Source organism: Dreissena polymorpha, chromosome 1, assembly GCF_020536995.1.
Source record: "Dreissena polymorpha isolate Duluth1 chromosome 1, UMN_Dpol_1.0, whole genome shotgun sequence".
NCBI classification, from domain to species: Eukaryota; Metazoa; Mollusca; class Bivalvia; order Myida; family Dreissenidae; genus Dreissena; species Dreissena polymorpha.
In genome coordinates this window covers 126493393-126513567 of record NC_068355.1, presented here as the reverse complement: position 1 = coordinate 126513567, position 20175 = coordinate 126493393, and the positions used below count along the sequence as shown (strand labels likewise).

The 20175-nt window shown below is 35.0% G+C and overlaps 3 protein-coding genes and 1 pseudogene across 5 annotated transcripts; 2 read left to right on the top strand and 2 right to left on the bottom strand.

The window, feature by feature from the left end:
• Positions 1 to 996: 996 nt before the first annotated feature.
• On the bottom strand, positions 997 to 2916 carry LOC127849776 (uncharacterized; annotated as a pseudogene).
• A 1256-nt stretch (positions 2917 to 4172) lies between these two features.
• Positions 4173 to 9021, top strand: LOC127849048 (putative nuclease HARBI1). Of its 2 annotated transcripts, none has more exons than XM_052381782.1 (6): positions 4173 to 4791; positions 5040 to 5141; positions 6008 to 6240; positions 6737 to 6824; positions 7477 to 7577; positions 8353 to 9021. In XM_052381782.1, exons 1-6 carry the CDS (start codon positions 4744 to 4746, stop codon positions 8573 to 8575), a joined length of 795 nt encoding a protein of 264 aa, XP_052237742.1. In that variant the 5' UTR covers positions 4173 to 4743; the 3' UTR covers positions 8576 to 9021. The 2 variants fall into 2 exon arrangements, with proteins under 2 accessions (XP_052237742.1, XP_052237734.1); XM_052381774.1 differs by having other exon boundaries at positions 4178 to 4791; positions 6671 to 6824.
• Positions 9022 to 9171: 150 nt separating this feature from the next.
• On the bottom strand, positions 9172 to 20064 carry LOC127849088 (uncharacterized). Of its 2 annotated transcripts, none has more exons than XM_052381820.1 (6): positions 19724 to 20064; positions 19001 to 19160; positions 18240 to 18306; positions 17823 to 17949; positions 16885 to 16928; positions 9172 to 9377 (listed from the first exon to the last, which is right to left on the bottom strand). In XM_052381820.1, exons 1-6 carry the CDS (start codon positions 19900 to 19902, stop codon positions 9250 to 9252), a joined length of 705 nt encoding a protein of 234 aa, XP_052237780.1. In that variant the 5' UTR covers positions 19903 to 20064; the 3' UTR covers positions 9172 to 9249. The 2 variants fall into 2 exon arrangements, with proteins under 2 accessions (XP_052237780.1, XP_052237774.1); XM_052381814.1 differs by lacking the exon at positions 9172 to 9377 and adding an exon at positions 16454 to 16663 and having other exon boundaries at positions 19724 to 20063.
• LOC127849066 (putative nuclease HARBI1) lies at positions 11462 to 17813 on the top strand. The gene is made up of 6 exons (XM_052381793.1): positions 11462 to 12077; positions 12326 to 12427; positions 13294 to 13526; positions 13957 to 14110; positions 14763 to 14863; positions 15639 to 17813. Exons 1-6 carry the CDS (start codon positions 12030 to 12032, stop codon positions 15859 to 15861), a joined length of 861 nt encoding a protein of 286 aa, XP_052237753.1. The 5' UTR covers positions 11462 to 12029; the 3' UTR covers positions 15862 to 17813.
• Positions 20065 to 20175: the final 111 nt, after the last annotated feature.

The following is a 20175-nucleotide window of genomic DNA, read 5'->3' as shown; positions in this document are numbered from 1 at the left end:
TACTACCAAATTCAAGGACAACTTCTTTGTACTGGAGCACAAACATGCACTCTTATTATATGTACTGCAGAGAATTTAAAAGTTGAGGACATAAAGTACTTTGATATCCAAAGAAATGAACCTTTTATTTCACAAATAGTCAGTCAGTTGAAAGCTTTCTTCAACACCTATTTCAAGCCTGTTCTTGTTGAAAAGCATTTTAACAAGTCTTATTAACCCATTTATGCCTAGTGGACTCTCCCATCTTTCTAAATTGAATCAGTTTATTTTCAAAATTATGGATGTTAAGTATACTAGTATTTATTTCTATATTTAGAATATTTCTTACAGAAATTCCTTCAAGCAAACAGCGCAGACCCAGATGAGACGCCGCATCATGCGGCGTCTCATTTGGGTCTACGCTGTTTGCCAAGGCCTTCTTTCTAGACGCTAGGCATAAATGGATTAAGTATTCAGACTGAAAGCACCAAGTCTGATTTATTCATTGTATTTTATTTACATTTGTATCAAAATAAAGTGTTCATGCAACAGTTCTAGTCAAGCAAAGATACTTATTATAACTTATTGTACAGCTTTGATACACAAAGCGACACACAATATTTTGAGCGATAAACGAAGCGACACGCGATATTTAACACGATATATCGCCTTTTGGGCTAACTACACAAGGGCGATATTTCGTGGTACATTCTCGCGTGTCGCTTCGTGTATCGCGCAAAATATCATGTGTCGCTTCGTTTGTCGCACAAAATATCGTGTATCGCTTCATGTCATGATGTGTCCTGTGTCACCCTTGATGAAAGCAGGGAGAGATTAAAGATAGCACTAGACCTATTATTTTAATTAAAAGAATTGAAACAAATATCATTGTTTGTTTCTGTTATAGAATTCAGCCCTCTGGCCTAACAAGAAATGCTGTATGTAATATATACACATGGAGAAACACCTCAAAACCCAACATGAACACAATGTGTCAGTCACACTGTTGACTAAGATTTAAGCATGTTTTGGGATTATACATGTTTTGAAATTACACAACATAAAGCATATAAATGTTATATGAGATGATAACTTTGTTTCTGTGCCTGATAATGGACATGTTAATATTCTGTACGTTTTCCCTAGTCCAATAATACGTTCAATATGAACCCTTTTGCTTGAAATTTTCCTGTCTTTTAACACAATCTTCCCAGACATTCTGTTTTGTTTTCGAAAAAAAGTCGGAATGTTCACCTGCACATTTGCTGTCGCAAACAGATCTTGGACATTAAAGCCTTTATCGGCCATCACACTGTCTCCCGGGTCACAGGCACTTACAATTTTACACCGTTCCACGATTTGTCTGTCACTGGTGGAACCTCCATACGCTTGGGATACATAGTTGACCAATCCCCCTGGTGTTGATCAAACAAGAATTTTGATTGTGTTTCTATTCTTGTACGTTGAATATGTCGACTGTTGTGCTGTCGGTGCTTTTGGCTTTTTTATTGGGCATTCAGTTTCATCTATTATTATCCTTGTCTTGGGAAATTTTATTTTAAAGTCAGTCGGCATAAAATACCGCACAAGCTCGCCACTTGGCCAAATGTTTACTTCCCTCCACTGTATCGACATGAATATAATCCAAGTATAAACAATATTGGATACACTTGACTGGGACACAGAGAAGAAGGTTGATAGTTCAAAATCTGTTGAATATCTTCTTAACTTCATTAAAGTCATGAAAAGCTGATTTTGAATCGATATTCCTGACACTTGAAAATAAATGTAACGTAAATAGTACGCAGCTGGTCCAAGTGAGTTCAACACAAACATAAATTTGCTGTACGATTCCAACCCCGTATAAAAATGAATAAGTATATTGTTCGAAGCAAATTTTTTAACTGAAAACATGGGCGTCTCACTGGTTTGGGTCATAGCGTTTGTAAGCGATATCTCCTCTTCAAAGTAAGGAGTTGCTGTGAATAACTCCTGCTCAATCGCTTCTTCCACACAATCAACTGGTTCGCTGAAAGTCCTCTCTAAGTTTTTTTTTTTACAGGCAGTGTCATACTCTAATTGCCTACAATCTCTCCATTTCATGCGCTCCACTCTGCTTTTAGCCGTCTCGGTTTCCATCTGTGTCCAAGGGAAAATACTTGGTACTGCTGTCAAAAGTAGCCTTCCATATCTAGGTTGTAGACCTGGAATTAGACAAAAATATAAAGTCATGAATTTATATAAATATATAGTTGATATTCATTTATGAAAAACACTACCGCTAAGTCTTGCTTGCTAATAATGACATAAATTGACATATAATGAGTTGCGTCAAATGAAAAGGGTACTTCAATAAGGAAATAGAAAGTAGCCGGTTGGGGGAAAAATGCTTGAAGAAACTTTTTTATCACGACCTTGTAAGCCTACCCATGGTCATATCATATGCACATAAAGTAGCCAAATCATAGCTATCAGCATTAATGAAAAATAAATTATTTGTATACTGAAGTCTGCATATATTCAATGCAGTTACAGCAATTTAGATTTCCTACTAATCTTGTCCCAAAAAAAATCAATGAACAATTACCCCACCTACTCACTGAATTACTGATTTTGATTTCCTACTTTCGTTTTCAATTCAAGGAATTTCGTTATGTACAATGAATAAATATGCGCTTTTGTTCATCTATCAATAACATTGGCATACCAGTAATAGTCTCCTTCACGTAATCACTTGGTTTGAAGTGTTTCTTGCAAACGACTGAAGACTTTGTTGGCGTCCACAATTTCGGTGTATTTTCATCAAGTCGCCGAACGGCCTGAACCCATGTAGCTTTCCTAATTGGATCACTTGGGTATTCGTGACCTCCCCGTTCATGACAGCCAGGTACAGAACAACAAGTCGAAGGCATTTTAACGAGTTTTGATCGATTTTAGAACAAGGAAGTAAATGTTTGCTTTTCAGCGGCACCGATAAAAATCGAATGTAATCCGAATGTAGGACCGGGACGGCTGGCGCCACCTACTCAGTAGCGAAGACTCGCTATGATAAACCATTGTATCTCACTTACATAAGTTGGCACCCTAATGGGTAAATGTGCACAAAAAACCTTTTTGTTTTCTCAGATTACACGGAATTGAGCACCCGGGCCAGACTGACACTTTCCGGAGCCTGTCCGAGACGGAACTCGAGCCGAGGAATCATAGGTCCAGGTGTGACAGAAGAATTAAAGCTCATGTCTGACATCTTTTTGAGTCAGGAAGTAAAGTGTGTTGTTTTTCCATGCAAGCAAGCCCTTTTGTTGTGTCAAATGACATCAGAAATGCTGCTTCTACGTGGATTTAACCTAAAATGTGACCCAAAAAATAAAAAAAAGTATCTTCGAATCTTGGTCAAACCTGCTATGATTGACATATATTGCCATTGATGATTTTTTTCACTTATTAAGTCATATGTTACATCTGCTTTGCCTATTAGAATCGAAAGTGATGCCTTGCATGGAGTCTAATGCTGCATGTATGATGTAACCAAGGTCGGCTTTTCTACCTTAATTCTTGACGCGAAACGCTGTTACGCGTGACGCTTTCAAAGTAAATTTTAATGAATAAATCTGCGTGTCATTGTACTGGACTTTGTGATTTTGTTTAAAACAAATTATACCTATGAAAAAAGTGCCTTTAATTCAAATTTGAAGGGGTTGGGTTCCCTTATATGTTACATAACCCTTAACGGAAGTGGAATTTGGGGGGTTACATGCAGTCAGTTTGCTACTAAGCACATATAATGCAGGTCCTGGGGACCGTTTTACTAACAGAGTTACGCTAGCGTATGTCTACGATTTTCGTAATTCCTTGCGTACGTTTGAAATTTTTGCGCAAATGCGTTTTACTAAAAAATGCGTACGTAAGTTTTACGTAAGTTTTAACGCAACTTTACGAACAAAAAAAGCATGCGTAAGCATTCAGTATTTTCGTAAATATGGCCGCGTTATTTCCGAGAAGGAACGCTCGAAGGAGAAATCCAAGGATTTTTAGAGATCGACCAAACTATCTAAATGTTCTGACAGAGCAAGAAATACAGCGAAAGTATAGACTGTCAAAAACACAAATCTACACAGTCCATGAATTAATTAAGGACGACATATCGCCGCAATGTAACAGAAGTCACCCATTGTCGACAATGACGAAGGTAATATAGATTAACATATTTTGATTTTGTTGTATCATTTGAAATGACAACTTGTTAGAGTGACAGTTTGCCGCATTCAGAAAAGTACGTGTCAATAGCGCTTGCGTCCTTGACATTGTCAACTTTTTATGAAAATTAAATAATGCGTTTGCCCTTTTTGGAACTGATAACGCTATTAAAATACACAAGTATTCTTTTATTTTGTAACATCTATGATTCATTTTCGAGTGTTACTGAGTTTGTAGAACGCAATATTAACTGGATACATTTTCGAGTGTTACTGAGTTTGTAGAACGCAATATTAACTGGATATGGGGAACTACATATGTATTACTGTGAAAAGGATTTTCATCCGAAATCTGTATCCGAATAGTGAATCTCATCCCCCTTTGTTTGGAAAACATTCTTTGACAAGTTACCTATGGAATATGCCAGAGTTTGGTATATAACCTTGTTGAAAAGATATTGATCTCTTTGATCAATTTTACAAAATGCAGTAAGGTTATTTTATCAGATAATGGCATGTTAATAATGTAGCTTGTTGTGGCATCCAACGAAGACGATTTCACAATGAAATGGAATTACTGCAGTATGGTTTGATTCTGTGTACAGCAATTGAATTGGTATTGTTCAGATATGTTTTTAAATATATTAAGTATAAAACCCTACTATATCCGTATAATCATACATTAATTGTATTGTCCAGCAATGTGATTTTGTCTTAGAGATAATTTAATTTGTTCATTTGAAGCATAAAAAAAATCTGACACTCATTGTCATTTCAAACCATAGTTTATTAAACTCATCCAGGAAATTCCTTAGTAACTCTTATTTTTTTCAAAGTATATCACTATCTGTTACAATTTTTCAGTTGCTGATAACACTTCAATTTCTAGCCAAATCTGAGTTCTACAGTGAAGGGGGCATGACTCACGGTGTCTCAAGAAGTTCAGTTTGTAAGAGTATTTGGCAGGTACAATAGTTGAACATATTTAAAATCAAAATTGCTTTTTCGACATGGAAAATATATATGTTTTGCAGTAACACATAGTTTAAAAATATGTTCTGCGTACTCAACAGCTCCCTTAACACTTCACACATTTTTGTGTCGCCTTTTATTATTAAGTAGATGCGACATAAATGGATCACTTCTCCATCGTCTTGTCTGTCCGTCCGTCTGTCATAAATTGTTTCCGGCGCATAACTAATAAAGTATTGAAGATATCAAATTACAACTTTTTACAGTGATACAGCTCAATGAGAGGAAGAGTAGTGACAAGGAACCATAACTCTGGGTGGTCCCATTTTTTAGTTATCACCCATCGTTTGAAAATATACTCATTAGGTGAAACATCCGACTCGCGGAGTTCTTGTTTTTAAATTTTATCTATTCCTCAGCTGTTTCATCTTGTTTTCCATGTTGCTATATATATTTTCACATAGTTTTATCGTAAACATGTGCTATATAACTTATAGTCTCATCAAGTCATTCATCAACATAGCTCATAACATGTTAAGTGTCAGACCAAATGAAATATTTATAAGTTATGTACATTTTATAGAGAATATTATTAGAGTTTCGGAAAGAGATTCAGTGAGGCTGATAAACATGTTTGTCTGAGATGTTAACAGAATGTATGATCAAATTTTAATTTGTACGACATTGTGGCTTAAAGGCCCTACAGATGCTTTGCATAAGTCAATCCGTTCACTGCTTTTAAACAATTAATATTTAAAAGGAACAATTTTTATTATGTAGCTAAATTAAGTGTAATGTCAATTGGTAAATAAATTACTGAACATTCCATCAAAGAGTTATCACTTTATGTTTTGTTAAAGGTGCTAAAAGCTTTAGACCGCCGCTTGAATACTGTGGTATTCCCTACATCAGAGAGAGAACTGGTCCAAGTGAAACAAAAAATTTTTGGTATAGCCGGAATTCCAAATGTGATTGGAGCAGTGGATTGCACACACATCGCCATGTTAGCCCCAAGGGAGAGAGAAGACATATATGTGTGTCGGAAAGGATACCATTCCATTAATGTACAAGCTGTTGTAGATGCAAACATGAGGTTACTCTTTTTCTCTTTGTATAAGTTTGTGAAAGAACTGACAAAAAAGCATATCTAATGATTATCTCCAAAGGTGGAGGGATGTTGCTTTGGTGTTGTCTGTCTGTTCTACTGTTTATCTGTCTGTATCACTTTTCTGACAGGAGATGTTTCTCAGTAACTATTTTGTGGAATAACATGAAACTTAAAATAAATGTTTCACTTTTGTAAATTATTTGAATTATAATGCATATAATATCATGTCAAGAGACGAAACAAATTTTAAATCTTAAGTGAGATTATAAAGCAACGCAACAATTTATTTTTGTTAATCCTTTACTCTGCTAATCTCTGCTCATTCGAACACAACACTACAGTGTACATACCCTTTATGATTCATGTTTTCTGATTTTATGCGTTTGAAAAGAAAAGCTGAAAACTTTTTTTGTAGATTCACTAACATTGTGGCAAAGTGGCCGGGATCCACACATGACAGTGTAATCTTTGACAACTGTAGCTTGAAGGACTGGCTGGTGGATGGAAGCAAAGGATGGCTACTAGGAGACTCCGGCTATGGACTGAAACCATATCTTCTTACTCCAAAGGTAATTTTTCATCATCATTGACAAACCATTAATGTACATAAACATGTATGTTAAAGAGCCAGAGGATATTTGTTGCATTCTGTGCATTATCGATTTTAATTCACGAGTGATCATAGAAAATAATATTTTCACGAGTGAATTAAAATCGATATTTAACCGAATCCAATAAATTTTCCTTTTATTTAATGCTTTTGATTACAGTTTATATACATTGTTTAAGAGTTAAACTAAAGAATTTTGCTGGGATAATGACGTCATTTCGTCAAAAAAGTAAACAGTGAAAATTATCGATAATTTTCAGTTAATTTTCACTGTTTGAAACAGTGAAACAATCAGTTTTAATTCACTGATATTTCTCTATAAACCACCGGAAAGCATAAAATAAAGTACTTATGGTAATTGTTTAGTTAGATAATCTTGTATAAAGATTGTTAATAATCATGATATAAAATGTATTTATGAGAGTGAGCAATAATACAATGTACTTTTGTGTACAAACATTCCTTTTGTTGAAAAAAACAATTTCTCTTATTTCCTATTCAACGGTGATTCATATCGTATTTACCAGTCCAGTAATGTTCAATGTTTTTCAATAACCTTTTTAGCTCGACTATATCTATATATACATTGTTTTTTTTTAATATGCTGGTAGCTGAATCCAATGAGCAGAGCTGAGATCGCGTTCAACTTGGCCCACAGTCGTTCGAGGATGGTAGTAGAGAGGGCGTTTGGACTGTTGAAGTCACGTTTTAGGTTATTAATGTTATAACAAATAGATTTGATTTTTAGCTCCACTGGCCAAAGGCCAGCGGGGCTTATGTCATGGTCCTTTGTCCGTTGTGCGTGTGTCCGTGCGTTTAGTTTTCCTTTAAACATCTTCTCCTAAACTACTGGTCCAATTCTGATGAAATTTCTCAGGAATGTTCCTGGGGTGAACCTCTTTCAAATTTGTTCAAATTATGCCCCTGGGGTCAAATTTGACCCTGCCCTGGGGGGTCACAAAATTGAACATATGCTTAAATAAGGCCTATTTTGTGAAAACTTCAAAAATTTTCTTGTTCATAACCATCCGGCCTAGGGCTATCAAATTTGGTATGTAGTGACATCTAATAGTCCTCTACCAAATTTGTTCAAATTTATTCCTGGGATCAAATTTGACCCTGCCCCAGGGGTCACAAAATTGAACATATGTGTTCGTGTGTTTGTGTGTTGTTGTGTATGCATGTGCGAAAAATTGCAATAGTTTCGCGTTTGCTCAATAACTTTGTTATACATGTACAGATTTTAATAATACTTGTTATGGGTATTAACCATATTATGATGTGTCGTGTGAAAGACTCAATATGCTAATACCTTTCTTGGACAGAAACATAACTTGTTTTGCAACTCTTTCTGATGAAACTGTAAGAGAAAGTACATTGTACTTTACTGTACTTTTTATCTCCAATGAAAGCAGGCCAATAATGACATAATGGTATATCCACGTGTTTTCTTCCAGTTAATATATAGTATGGTATATTTGTTGTAGGTGTCTTCACAAAACTGGAGGCTATCTACAATTTTCGCCTCAGAAGATAGCTCTGGTTGTGACTGTATGTGCCAAGCTGCACAATCTGTGTCTGAGTGATGGTTTCCTTGACATTGATGACATTGACGTAGAAGATGATGATGACAATGTACAACTGCCACTGGAAAACCCTGACCTGAATGCGTTGCGTGCACGGGCCTTACTGATTGAGAGATTTCACTAAAAAGGGATTCTATATTAATTTAATATAGAATACCTTTTTCAGGGAAATCGCTCAATCAGTAATGAATTGATTCTCAATAGCATACTGAACTGTTTAATGTATTGTTTTGTTCATTTCACTACTAGAGTATTGTTTTATTACTATGTGATACTAGGTGATATTTAGTGTTAAAATATAAGAAGTAGTTCTAACAATGACACAATATTTTTTGATAGTTGTTAAAAATTGCAGAGAATTGTAATAACCTTATTAATTTCACACCATATTTAGTACATTTCATTTATAGCAATTTGCTGCTAAAATTGTCATTTGATTTATAATATGAATGTTAATAAATGTTTAAAGCCACACACCTTGAAATGAAGTACATGTTAATAAATACATATTGATGCAATTTCAAAATGTGCAAAATTGTCATAAAATCTCTAGCCTTGTTAGCAAGTTATTTATTGTTTTTTTTAATTTAAAAACCAAAAGTAGGATTTCTATACATATACATACATTTCGACAAACGCAATTATTTTTAAGTTTTAAAGCGCAAAAGAGACAGATGTCTACCTTGTAACCACCAGATATATTCTTATTGGCATAGATCAAATATGTTTCTCATTTATCCTTAAACTTACTATGCCATGTATTTCATTTCAAGGTGTGTGGCTTTAAACAATGATTATTTATTGTTCATTAAGCGGAAATGAAAACAGTTTTGCAAGAAGTTCTCTGGTTCTTCTTTGCTCTAATAAAATTGCATCGAGTGTCTCATTTTGCTGTCTCAAAAGTTGCAAGACATCTTCATGGTCATCTGAAAAAAAAGGCTTATTTTTAGTAATAGAAAGAAATTCAGGCAAAATGGACTTTAACAAAGGTAGGAATAGGTAACGACTCGCCCCATTAACAACTCGCCTCATAACGACTCGCCCATTGTTAATTGGGCTAGTCGTTACAATACCAATAGAAAAACAACATGACTGCGAAATTTATTTGCTAATAATGACATAAATTGACATATAATGAGTTGCGTCAAATGAAAAGGGTACTTCAATAAGGAAATAGAAAGTAGCCGGTTGGGGGAAAAATGCTTGAAGAAACTTTTTTATCACGACCTTGTAAGCCTACCCATGGTCATATCATATGCACATAAAGTAGCCAAATCATAGCTATCAGCATTAATGAAAAATAAATTATTTGTATACTGAAGTCTGCATATATTCAATGCAGTTACAGCAATTTAGATTTCCTACTAATCTTGTCCCAAAAAAAATCAATGAACAATTACCCCACCTACTCACTGAATTACTGATTTTGATTTCCTACTTTCGTTTTCAATTCAAGGAATTTCGTTATGTACAATGAATAAATATGCGCTTTTGTTCATCTATCAATAACATTGGCATACCAGTAATAGTCTCCTTCACGTAATCACTTGGTTTGAAGTGTTTCTTGCAAACGACTGAAGACTTTGTTGGCGTCCACAATTTCGGTGTATTTTCATCAAGTCGCCGAACGGCCTGAACCCATGTAGCTTTCCTAATTGGATCACTTGGGTATTCGTGACCTCCCCGTTCATGACAGCCAGGTACAGAACAACAAGTCGAAGGCATTTTAACGAGTTTTGATCGATTTTAGAACAAGGAAGTAAATGTTTGCTTTTCAGCGGCACCGATAAAAATCGAATGTAATCCGAATGTAGGACCGGGACGGCTGGCGCCACCTACTCAGTAGCGAAGACTCGCTATGATAAACCATTGTATCTCACTTACATAAGTTGGCACCCTAATGGGTAAATGTGCACAAAAAACCTTTTTGTTTTCTCAGATTACACGGAATTGAGCACCCGGGCCAGACTGACACTTTCCGGAGCCTGTCCGAGACGGAACTCGAGCCGAGGAATCATAGGTCCAGGTGTGACAGAAGAATTAAAGCTCATGTCTGACATCTTTTTGAGTCAGGAAGTAAAGTGTGTTGTTTTTCCATGCAAGCAAGCCCTTTTGTTGTGTCAAATGACATCAGAAATGCTGCTTCTACGTGGATTTAACCTAAAATGTGACCCAAAAAATAAAAAAAAAGTATCTTCGAATCTTGGTCAAACCTGCTATGATTGACATATATTGCCATTGATGATTTTTTTCACTTATTAAGTCATATGTTACATCTGCTTTGCCTATTAGAATCGAAAGTGATGCCTTGCATGGAGTCTAATGCTGCATGTATGATGTAACCAAGGTCGGCTTTTCTACCTTAATTCTTGACGCGAAACGCTGTTACGCGTGACGCTTTCAAAGTAAATTTTAATGAATAAATCTGCGTGTCATTGTACTGGACTTTGTGATTTTGTTTAAAACAAATTATACCTATGAAAAAAGTGCCTTTAATTCAAATTTGAAGGGGTTGGGTTCCCTTATATGTTACATAACCCTTAACGGAAGTGGAATTTGGGGGGTTACATGCAGTCAGTTTGCTACTAAGCACATATAATGCAGGTCCTGGGGACCGTTTTACTAACAGAGTTACGCTAGCGTATGTCTACGATTTTCGTAATTCCTTGCGTACGTTTGAAATTTTTGCGCAAATGCGTTTTACTAAAAAATGCGTACGTAAGTTTTACGTAAGTTTTAACGCAACTTTACGAACAAAAAAAGCATGCGTAAGCATTCAGTATTTTCGTAAATATGGCCGCGTTATTTCCGAGAAGGAACGCTCGAAGGAGAAATCCAAGGATTTTTAGAGATCGACCAAACTATCTAAATGTTCTGACAGAGCAAGAAATACAGCGAAAGTATAGACTGTCAAAAACACAAATCTACACAGTCCATGAATTAATTAAGGACGACATATCGCCGCAATGTAACAGAAGTCACCCATTGTCGACAATGACGAAGGTAATATAGATTAACATATTTTGATTTTGTTGTATCATTTGAAATGACAACTTGTTAGAGTGACAGTTTGCCGCATTCAGAAAAGTACGTGTCAATAGCGCTTGCGTCCTTGACATTGTCAACTTTTTATGAAAATTAAATAATGCGTTTGCCCTTTTTGGAACTGATAACGCTATTAAAATACACAAGTATTCTTTTATTTTGTAACATCTATGATTCATTTTCGAGTGTTACTGAGTTTGTAGAACGCAATATTAACTGGATACATTTTCGAGTGTTACTGAGTTTGTAGAACGCAATATTAACTGGATATGGGGAACTACATATGTATTACTGTGAAAAGGATTTTCATCCGAAATCTGTATCCGAATAGTGAATCTCATCCCCCTTTGTTTGGAAAACATTCTTTGACAAGTTACCTATGGAATATGCCAGAGTTTGGTATATAACCTTGTTGAAAAGATATTGATCTCTTTGATCAATTTTACAAAATGCAGTAAGGTTATTTTATCAGATAATGGCATGTTAATAATGTAGCTTGTTGTGGCATCCAACGAAGACGATTTCACAATGAAATGGAATTACTGCAGTATGGTTTGATTCTGTGTACAGCAATTGAATTGGTATTGTTCAGATATGTTTTTAAATATATTAAGTATAAAACCCTACTATATCCGTATAATCATACATTAATTGTATTGTCCAGCAATGTGATTTTGTCTTAGAGATAATTTAATTTGTTCATTTGAAGCATAAAAAAAATCTGACACTCATTGTCATTTCAAACCATAGTTTATTAAACTCATCCAGGAAATTCCTTAGTAACTCTTATTTTTTTCAAAGTATATCACTATCTGTTACAATTTTTCAGTTGCTGATAACACTTCAATTTCTAGCCAAATCTGAGTTCTACAGTGAAGGGGGCATGACTCACGGTGTCTCAAGAAGTTCAGTTTGTAAGAGTATTTGGCAGGTACAATAGTTGAACATATTTAAAATCAAAATTGCTTTTTCGACATGGAAAATATATATGTTTTGCAGTAACACATAGTTTAAAAATATGTTCTGCGTACTCAACAGCTCCCTTAACACTTCACACATTTTTGTGTCGCCTTTTATTATTAAGTAGATGCGACATAAATGGATCACTTCTCCATCGTCTTGTCTGTCCGTCCGTCTGTCATAAATTGTTTCCGGCGCATAACTAATAAAGTATTGAAGATATCAAATTACAACTTTTTACAGTGATACAGCTCAATGAGAGGAAGAGTAGTGACAAGGAACCATAACTCTGGGTGGTCCCATTTTTTAGTTATCACCCATCGTTTGAAAATATACTCATTAGGTGAAACATCCGACTCGCGGAGTTCTTGTTTTTAAATTTTATCTATTCCTCAGCTGTTTCATCTTGTTTTCCATGTTGCTATATATATTTTCACATAGTTTTATCGTAAACATGTGCTATATAACTTATAGTCTCATCAAGTCATTCATCAACATAGCTCATAACATGTTAAGTGTCAGACCAAATGAAATATTTATAAGTTATGTACATTTTATAGAGAATATTATTAGAGTTTCGGAAAGAGATTCAGTGAGGCTGATAAACATGTTTGTCTGAGATGTTAACAGAATGTATGATCAAATTTTAATTTGTACGACATTGTGGCTTAAAGGCCCTACAGATGCTTTGCATAAGTCAATCCGTTCACTGCTTTTAAACAATTAATATTTAAAAGGAACAATTTTTATTATGTAGCTAAATTAAGTGTAATGTCAATTGGTAAATAAATTACTGAACATTCCATCAAAGAGTTATCACTTTATGTTTTGTTAAAGGTGCTAAAAGCTTTAGACCGCCGCTTGAATACTGTGGTATTCCCTACATCAGAGAGAGAACTGGTCCAAGTGAAACAAAAAATTTTTGGTATAGCCGGAATTCCAAATGTGATTGGAGCAGTGGATTGCACACACATCGCCATGTTAGCCCCAAGGGAGAGAGAAGACATATATGTGTGTCGGAAAGGATACCATTCCATTAATGTACAAGCTGTTGTAGATGCAAACATGAGGTTACTCTTTTTCTCTTTGTATAAGTTTGTGAAAGAACTGACAAAAAAGCATATCTAATGATTATCTCCAAAGGTGGAGGGATGTTGCTTTGGTGTTGTCTGTCTGTTCTACTGTTTATCTGTCTGTATCACTTTTCTGACAGGAGATGTTTCTCAGTAACTATTTTGTGGAATAACATGAAACTTAAAATAAATGTTTCACTTTTGTAAATTATTTGAATTATAATGCATATAATATCATGTCAAGAGACGAAACAAATTTTAAATCTTAAGTGAGATTATAAAGCAACGCAACAATTTATTTTTGTTAATCCTTTACTCTGCTAATCTCTGCTCATTCGAACACAACACTACAGTGTACATACCCTTTATGATTCATGTTTTCTGATTTTATGCGTTTGAAAAGAAAAGCTGAAAACTTTTTTTGTAGATTCACTAACATTGTGGCAAAGTGGCCGGGATCCACACATGACAGTGTAATCTTTGACAACTGTAGCTTGAAGGACTGGCTGGTGGATGGAAGCAAAGGATGGCTACTAGGAGACTCCGGCTATGGACTGAAACCATATCTTCTTACTCCAAAGGTAATTTTTCATCATCATTGACAAACCATTAATGTACATAAACATGTATGTTAAAGAGCCAGAGGATATTTGTTGCATTCTGTGCATTATCGATTTTAATTCACGAGTGATCATAGAAAATAATATTTTCACGAGTGAATTAAAATCGATATTTAACCGAATCCAATAAATTTTCCTTTTATTTAATGCTTTTGATTACAGTTTATATACATTGTTTAAGAGTTAAACTAAAGAATTTTGCTGGGATAATGACGTCATTTCGTCAAAAAAGTAAACAGTGAAAATTATCGATAATTTTCAGTTAATTTTCACTGTTTGAAACAGTGAAACAATCAGTTTTAATTCACTGATATTTCTCTATAAACCACCGGAAAGCATAAAATAAAGTACTTATGGTAATTGTTTAGTTAGATAATCTTGTATAAAGATTGTTAATAATCATGATATAAAATGTATTTATGAGAGTGAGCAATAATACAATGTACTTTTGTGTACAAACATTCCTTTTGTTGAAAAAAACAATTTCTCTTATTTCCTATTCAACGGTGATTCATATCGTATTTACCAGTCCAGTAATGTTCAATGTTTTTCAATAACCTTTTTAGCTCGACTATATCTATATATACATTGTTTTTTTTTAATATGCTGGTAGCTGAATCCAATGAGCAGAGCTGAGATCGCGTTCAACTTGGCCCACAGTCGTTCGAGGATGGTAGTAGAGAGGGCGTTTGGACTGTTGAAGTCACGTTTTAGGTTATTAATGTTATAACAAATAGATTTGATTTTTAGCTCCACTGGCCAAAGGCCAGCGGGGCTTATGTCATGGTCCTTTGTCCGTTGTGCGTGTGTCCGTGCGTTTAGTTTTCCTTTAAACATCTTCTCCTAAACTACTGGTCCAATTCTGATGAAATTTCTCAGGAATGTTCCTGGGGTGAACCTCTTTCAAATTTGTTCAAATTATGCCCCTGGGGTCAAATTTGACCCTGCCCTGGGGGGTCACAAAATTGAACATATGCTTAAATAAGGCCTATTTTGTGAAAACTTCAAAAATTTTCTTGTTCATAACCATCCGGCCTAGGGCTATCAAATTTGGTATGTAGTGACATCTAATAGTCCTCTACCAAATTTGTTCAAATTTATTCCTGGGATCAAATTTGACCCTGCCCCAGGGGTCACAAAATTGAACATATGTGTTCGTGTGTTTGTGTGTTGTTGTGTATGCATGTGCGAAAAATTGCAATAGTTTCGCGTTTGCTCAATAACTTTGTTATACATGTACAGATTTTAATAATACTTGTTATGGGTATTAACCATATTATGATGTGTCGTGTGAAAGACTCAATATGCTAATACCTTTCTTGGACAGAAACATAACTTGTTTTGCAACTCTTTCTGATGAAACTGTAAGAGAAAGTACATTGTACTTTACTGTACTTTTTATCTCCAATGAAAGCAGGCCAATAATGACATAATGGTATATCCACGTGTTTTCTTCCAGTTAATATATAGTATGGTATATTTGTTGTAGGTGTCTTCACAAAACTGGAGGCTATCTACAATTTTCGCCTCAGAAGATAGCTCTGGTTGTGACTGTATGTGCCAAGCTGCACAATCTGTGTCTGAGTGATGGTTTCCTTGACATTGATGACATTGACGTAGAAGATGATGATGACAATGTACAACTGCCACTGGAAAACCCTGACCTGAATGCGTTGCGTGCACGGGCCTTACTAATTGAGAGATTTCACTAAAAAGGGATTCTATATTAATTTAATATAGAATACCTTTTTCAGGGAAATCGCTCAATCAGTAATGAATTGATTCTCAATAGCATACTGAACTGTTTAATGTATTGTTTTGTTCATTTCACTACTAGAGTATTGTTTTATTACTATGTGATACTAGGTGATATTTAGTGTTAAAATATAAGAAGTAGTTCTAACAATGACACAATATTTTTTGATAGTTGTTAAAAATTGCAGAGAATTGTAATAACCTTATTAATTTCACACCATATTTAGTACATTTCATTTATAGCAATTTGCTGCTAAAATTGTCATTTGATTTATAATATGAATGTTAATAAATGTTTAAAGCCACACACCTTGAAATGAAGTACATGTTAATAAATACATATTGATGCAATTTCAAAATGTGCAAAATTGTCATAAAATCTCTAGCCTTGTTAGCAAGTTATTTATTGTTTTTTTTAATTTAAAAACCAAAAGTAGGATTTCTATACATATACATACATTTCGACAAACGCAATTATTTTTAAGTTTTAAAGCGCAAAAGAGACAGATGTCTACCTTGTAACCACCAGATATATTCTTATTGGCATAGATCAAATATGTTTCTCATTTATCCTTAAACTTACTATGCCATGTATTTCATTTCAAGGTGTGTGGCTTTAAACAATGATTATTTATTGTTCATTAAGCGGAAATGAAAACAGTTTTGCAAGAAGTTCTCTGGTTCTTCTTTGCTCTAATAAAATTGCATCGAGTGTCTCATTTTGCTGTCTCAAAAGTTGCAAGACATCTTCATGGTCATCTGAAAAAAAAGGCTTATTTTTAGTAATAGAAAGAAATTCAGGCAAAATGGACTTTAACAAAGGTAGGAATAGGTAACGACTCGCCCCATTAACAACTCGCCTCATAACGACTCGCCCATTGTTAATTGGGCTAGTCGTTACAATACCAATAGAAAAACAACATGACTGCGAAATTTAAATAAATTAACATAATTCAACAGTTTATTTCTTGAAATATTACCATCTTCACTTGTCTTCCGCCTTTTGTTTTTCGTGCTTGGACTCCTGTAATAATTCAAATTAACATACATTGAAATAATTTGTTAGACGATTGTTATAATAATTGGAATAAAACAAGGGCTGTTTGTAAAACACACATGCCCCCAAAATGGACTGTCAATTGTAGTTGTTTCAGGTCACTGTGACCTTGAACTTTGACCTAGAGTCCTGAAAATCAATAGGGGTCATCTGTCGGTCATGACCAACGTCACCATGAACTTTCCTGATCCTAACCCTTAGCATTCGTGAGTTATCATCCGGAAACCATTTTACTGTTTCAAGTCACTGTGACCTTGACCTTTGACCTAGAGTACTGAAAATCAATAGGGGTCATCTGTCAGTCATGACCAATGTCCCTATGAACTTTCCTGATCCCAGGCTTAAGCGTTCTTCAGTTATCATCCGGAAACCATTTACTGCTTTAAGTCACTGTGACCTTGAACTTTGACCTAGTGACCTGAAAATCAATATGGGTCATCTGCCAATCATGATCAATGTACCTATGAAGTTTCATGATCCTAGGCGTAAGCGTTCTTGAGTTATCATCCGGAAACCACTTGGTGGACGGACGGTCCGACGGAACATGTGCAAAACAATATACCCCCCTCGTCTTCGAAGTAGGGCATAAAACACACCTTATGTTGATTGGCAATAATTACATTTTTATTACAGGGATTGTGTGGATATTAATAATATGTATTATACTGTTGAAATGTTTTCCAAATTAATTGGTTATCTTGTTTCAGTTTAACATTACTGAATGTATCGTATTTATACTAATAGCATATTTTAGTAGTGTTTTGTCACATTATTTATATGTTTTAGATGCTTTGCTGAATACACACTGTTGTTAACAAATAGATGAAATAAAAAGAATTTGTTATAACGCACTGCACATACATTTTTGTTTTTTGGTTTGGAGTTGCGACTCCTCCTACCACCTGGGGTTCTAAAGCTACAGTGGGCTCCACACACATCGTACTGCATGATTGACCATGTTGCTCTGCAATCATCGGCTGTTGTGTTCCTGTCATTATTGAAAACAGACAAAATGTTTCTTCAACTCAAGTGCCTTTCACAACAATGAAGATTAGAAGCACAAATGCATTTAGCGTTAGCAGCGGGGATAGCAGTAATTTTTACTGTTTTTGCGAAAACAGTACTGTTTTCGTTATCTAGTCATACCGGCAGCGGGGTGTCATTAACTGTCACAACGGCGACTGTTTATAGTGGAACGGTATGGTAAATAATATAGCTAATGACAGTAAGTAAAGATAACTTTTTTATTTGATCATTGCAATAAGGTATGTTACTCACGTTGCACAGCAAACGTGTCCACACCACCGAACCCCACAATCGACTCTTCGCCAATAACCTCTATCATCTATATGAAATTAGATCTAACTGTACGGTAATCAACAATATAATTTGCATCAAACTTAGGCCTAAAGAAGTTGTATGTTTCCGCTAACCCGACAGACACGAACTTTTTTACCGACCCTTAACTTGTTTTGCCATTTGAAGTCAAGTTTACAGACAAAAAATCAGTTTTTGGTTACATTTGTTAAACTGGAATATTTTATCGATATAATAATTGTGCCATCTTAGAATTATATTAAATGATGTTTGCATTGATGTTTTGAACACTTTTGTCAATGGACTTACCTTGTTAGTGGAACACAACGTGTAAAAGTCAAACAAAAGTTCAATGAAAGTTACGAAAACCTACTTTTTTTATTTTTGGTGATGTTAGCGGAAGTAAAACACAACTTTTTTACGCGTTCAAAAGAGTACAAAACACTTTAATTCTAAATTATATGAAAAGACACTTATGAACCCTATTAATTAATCAAGCAAGTATTTTTTAGATTTCTACGGTAGGAGTATTATTGATTTGACTTTAATGATACACTGCATTACATAATTAATTTCATCACAGCTATCAGTCAGATACAGTAATTTACATTTGATATCATTGGTTATGAATAAAAAAACAATATTCTAAGGTCACTCATCAAATGGAGATATGCTTTGATATAGCTTTCTCTTGGTATAGTCGTGAATACAAATGCATTTACTTTCTCCTCCCACTTCTCCAGTGTGATTGCTGGCCCCCCTCCAGTTTGTTTCATTGATAGGCGCCGTTGTCTTTCTTTCTTTCTCAGTTTTGTTTTCGTGTCGGAAATCTTTTTCCGGATCTCTTCCACTGTTCTTTCTTCTGCTCCCAGTGCGTTTATTCTGCATGAGATTATGTTTACATACGTCTAGCATGTTTAGTGACATTTTAATAAGCTATATCCTTATTTAACAAGAAGCCGTCGGAGACGGATTATGATCCCCAAAGTTTTTTTGTCACAATATTGCACTATATATTCAGATAAAAGGAAACGTCTAGTAGTTGGGGGGACAAGAATTGCACTATATGTACAGTTAATGGAAAATTTCAAACGGCCATAACTCTGTGAAAAATCATCCGACCAGAACCGGCTGATAATATGCACATCTCCTCTTGGTAGTGAAGCTTCCCATAAAGTTTAATTGAATTCCGGTCATTAATTGCTGAGAAATAGCCCGGACAAAAATTGTGCACGGACGGACGGACACACGCACGGACAAACGAAGCGGCGACTATATGCTCCCCCCCAAAAAAAAAGATGGGGGGGAGCATAATAAATTATTATGGTGTTTTTGAGCGTTTAAACTACAGTAAGCACATGTCACGTTGTGTTTTTTTCTAATCTAAAATTGTGTTCATTGTTAAGTTTCAAAGAAAATATAATAGTGCGCTAGATGATACTCACTGTTCTGCAATTTTTTCCCACGCAAGATCCTTATCTTTTCCAGACAACGTCGATGAAAAATTGCCGTTTATCAACGCATGCTGCTCGATGTAAGCAGCTGCTAACACCTCCGTTTCCATTTTTGTCCAATTCAATTTCCTTTTTTCTCTTTTCTTCTCATTAAGCGTTACCGCATCCATTGTGACAAGTTACAACTTAAACAAGTGCAGACGACACTAGGTGACAACACACTTACGAAAGCAGATGGGTTACATAAAACAACAAAGTAAAAATAGTATAGTTTAACCGTCAGAGTTGTTGTTGTTTGTTTACATGTCACCTCCAAGTTGGAGAGTTACGATCATTTTTTTCACTTACGTACGATGTCAATCTTACGCAATGTTAGTAAAACGCACTTACGAAATGCGTACGTTATTCGTAACTTGTCAACTTACGCCAATACTTACGCAAAA

What these genes read in the sequence shown, in the direction of transcription:
- LOC127849066 (XM_052381793.1), top strand. Translation starts at nt 12,030, where the DNA reads ATGGAATTACTGCAGTATGGTTTGATTCTGTGTACAGCAATTGAATTG. An exon ending in GTTGTAGATGCAAACATGAG is followed by an intron (nt 13,527 to 13,956) that starts GTTACTCTTTTT and finishes CTTTTTTTGTAG; the next exon opens with ATTCACTAACATTGTGGCAA. An exon ending in CTGTTGAAGTCACGTTTTAG is followed by an intron (nt 14,864 to 15,638) that starts GTTATTAATGTT and finishes TATTTGTTGTAG; the next exon opens with GTGTCTTCACAAAACTGGAG.
- LOC127849088 (XM_052381820.1), bottom strand. Translation starts at nt 19,902, where the DNA reads ATGGATGCGGTAACGCTTAATGAGAAGAAAAGAGAAAAAAGGAAATTG. An exon ending in TGGAGAAGTGGGAGGAGAAA is followed by an intron (nt 18,307 to 19,000) that starts GTAAATGCATTT and finishes AATTTCATATAG; the next exon opens with ATGATAGAGGTTATTGGCGA. An exon ending in GCGGAAGACAAGTGAAGATG is followed by an intron (nt 9,378 to 16,884) that starts GTAATATTTCAA and finishes CTTTTTTTTCAG; the next exon opens with ATGACCATGAAGATGTCTTG.
- LOC127849048 (XM_052381774.1), top strand. Translation starts at nt 4,744, where the DNA reads ATGGAATTACTGCAGTATGGTTTGATTCTGTGTACAGCAATTGAATTG. An exon ending in TTTGTAAGAGTATTTGGCAG is followed by an intron (nt 5,142 to 6,007) that starts GTACAATAGTTG and finishes GTTTTGTTAAAG; the next exon opens with GTGCTAAAAGCTTTAGACCG. An exon ending in GTTGTAGATGCAAACATGAG is followed by an intron (nt 6,241 to 6,670) that starts GTTACTCTTTTT and finishes CTTTTTTTGTAG; the next exon opens with ATTCACTAACATTGTGGCAA.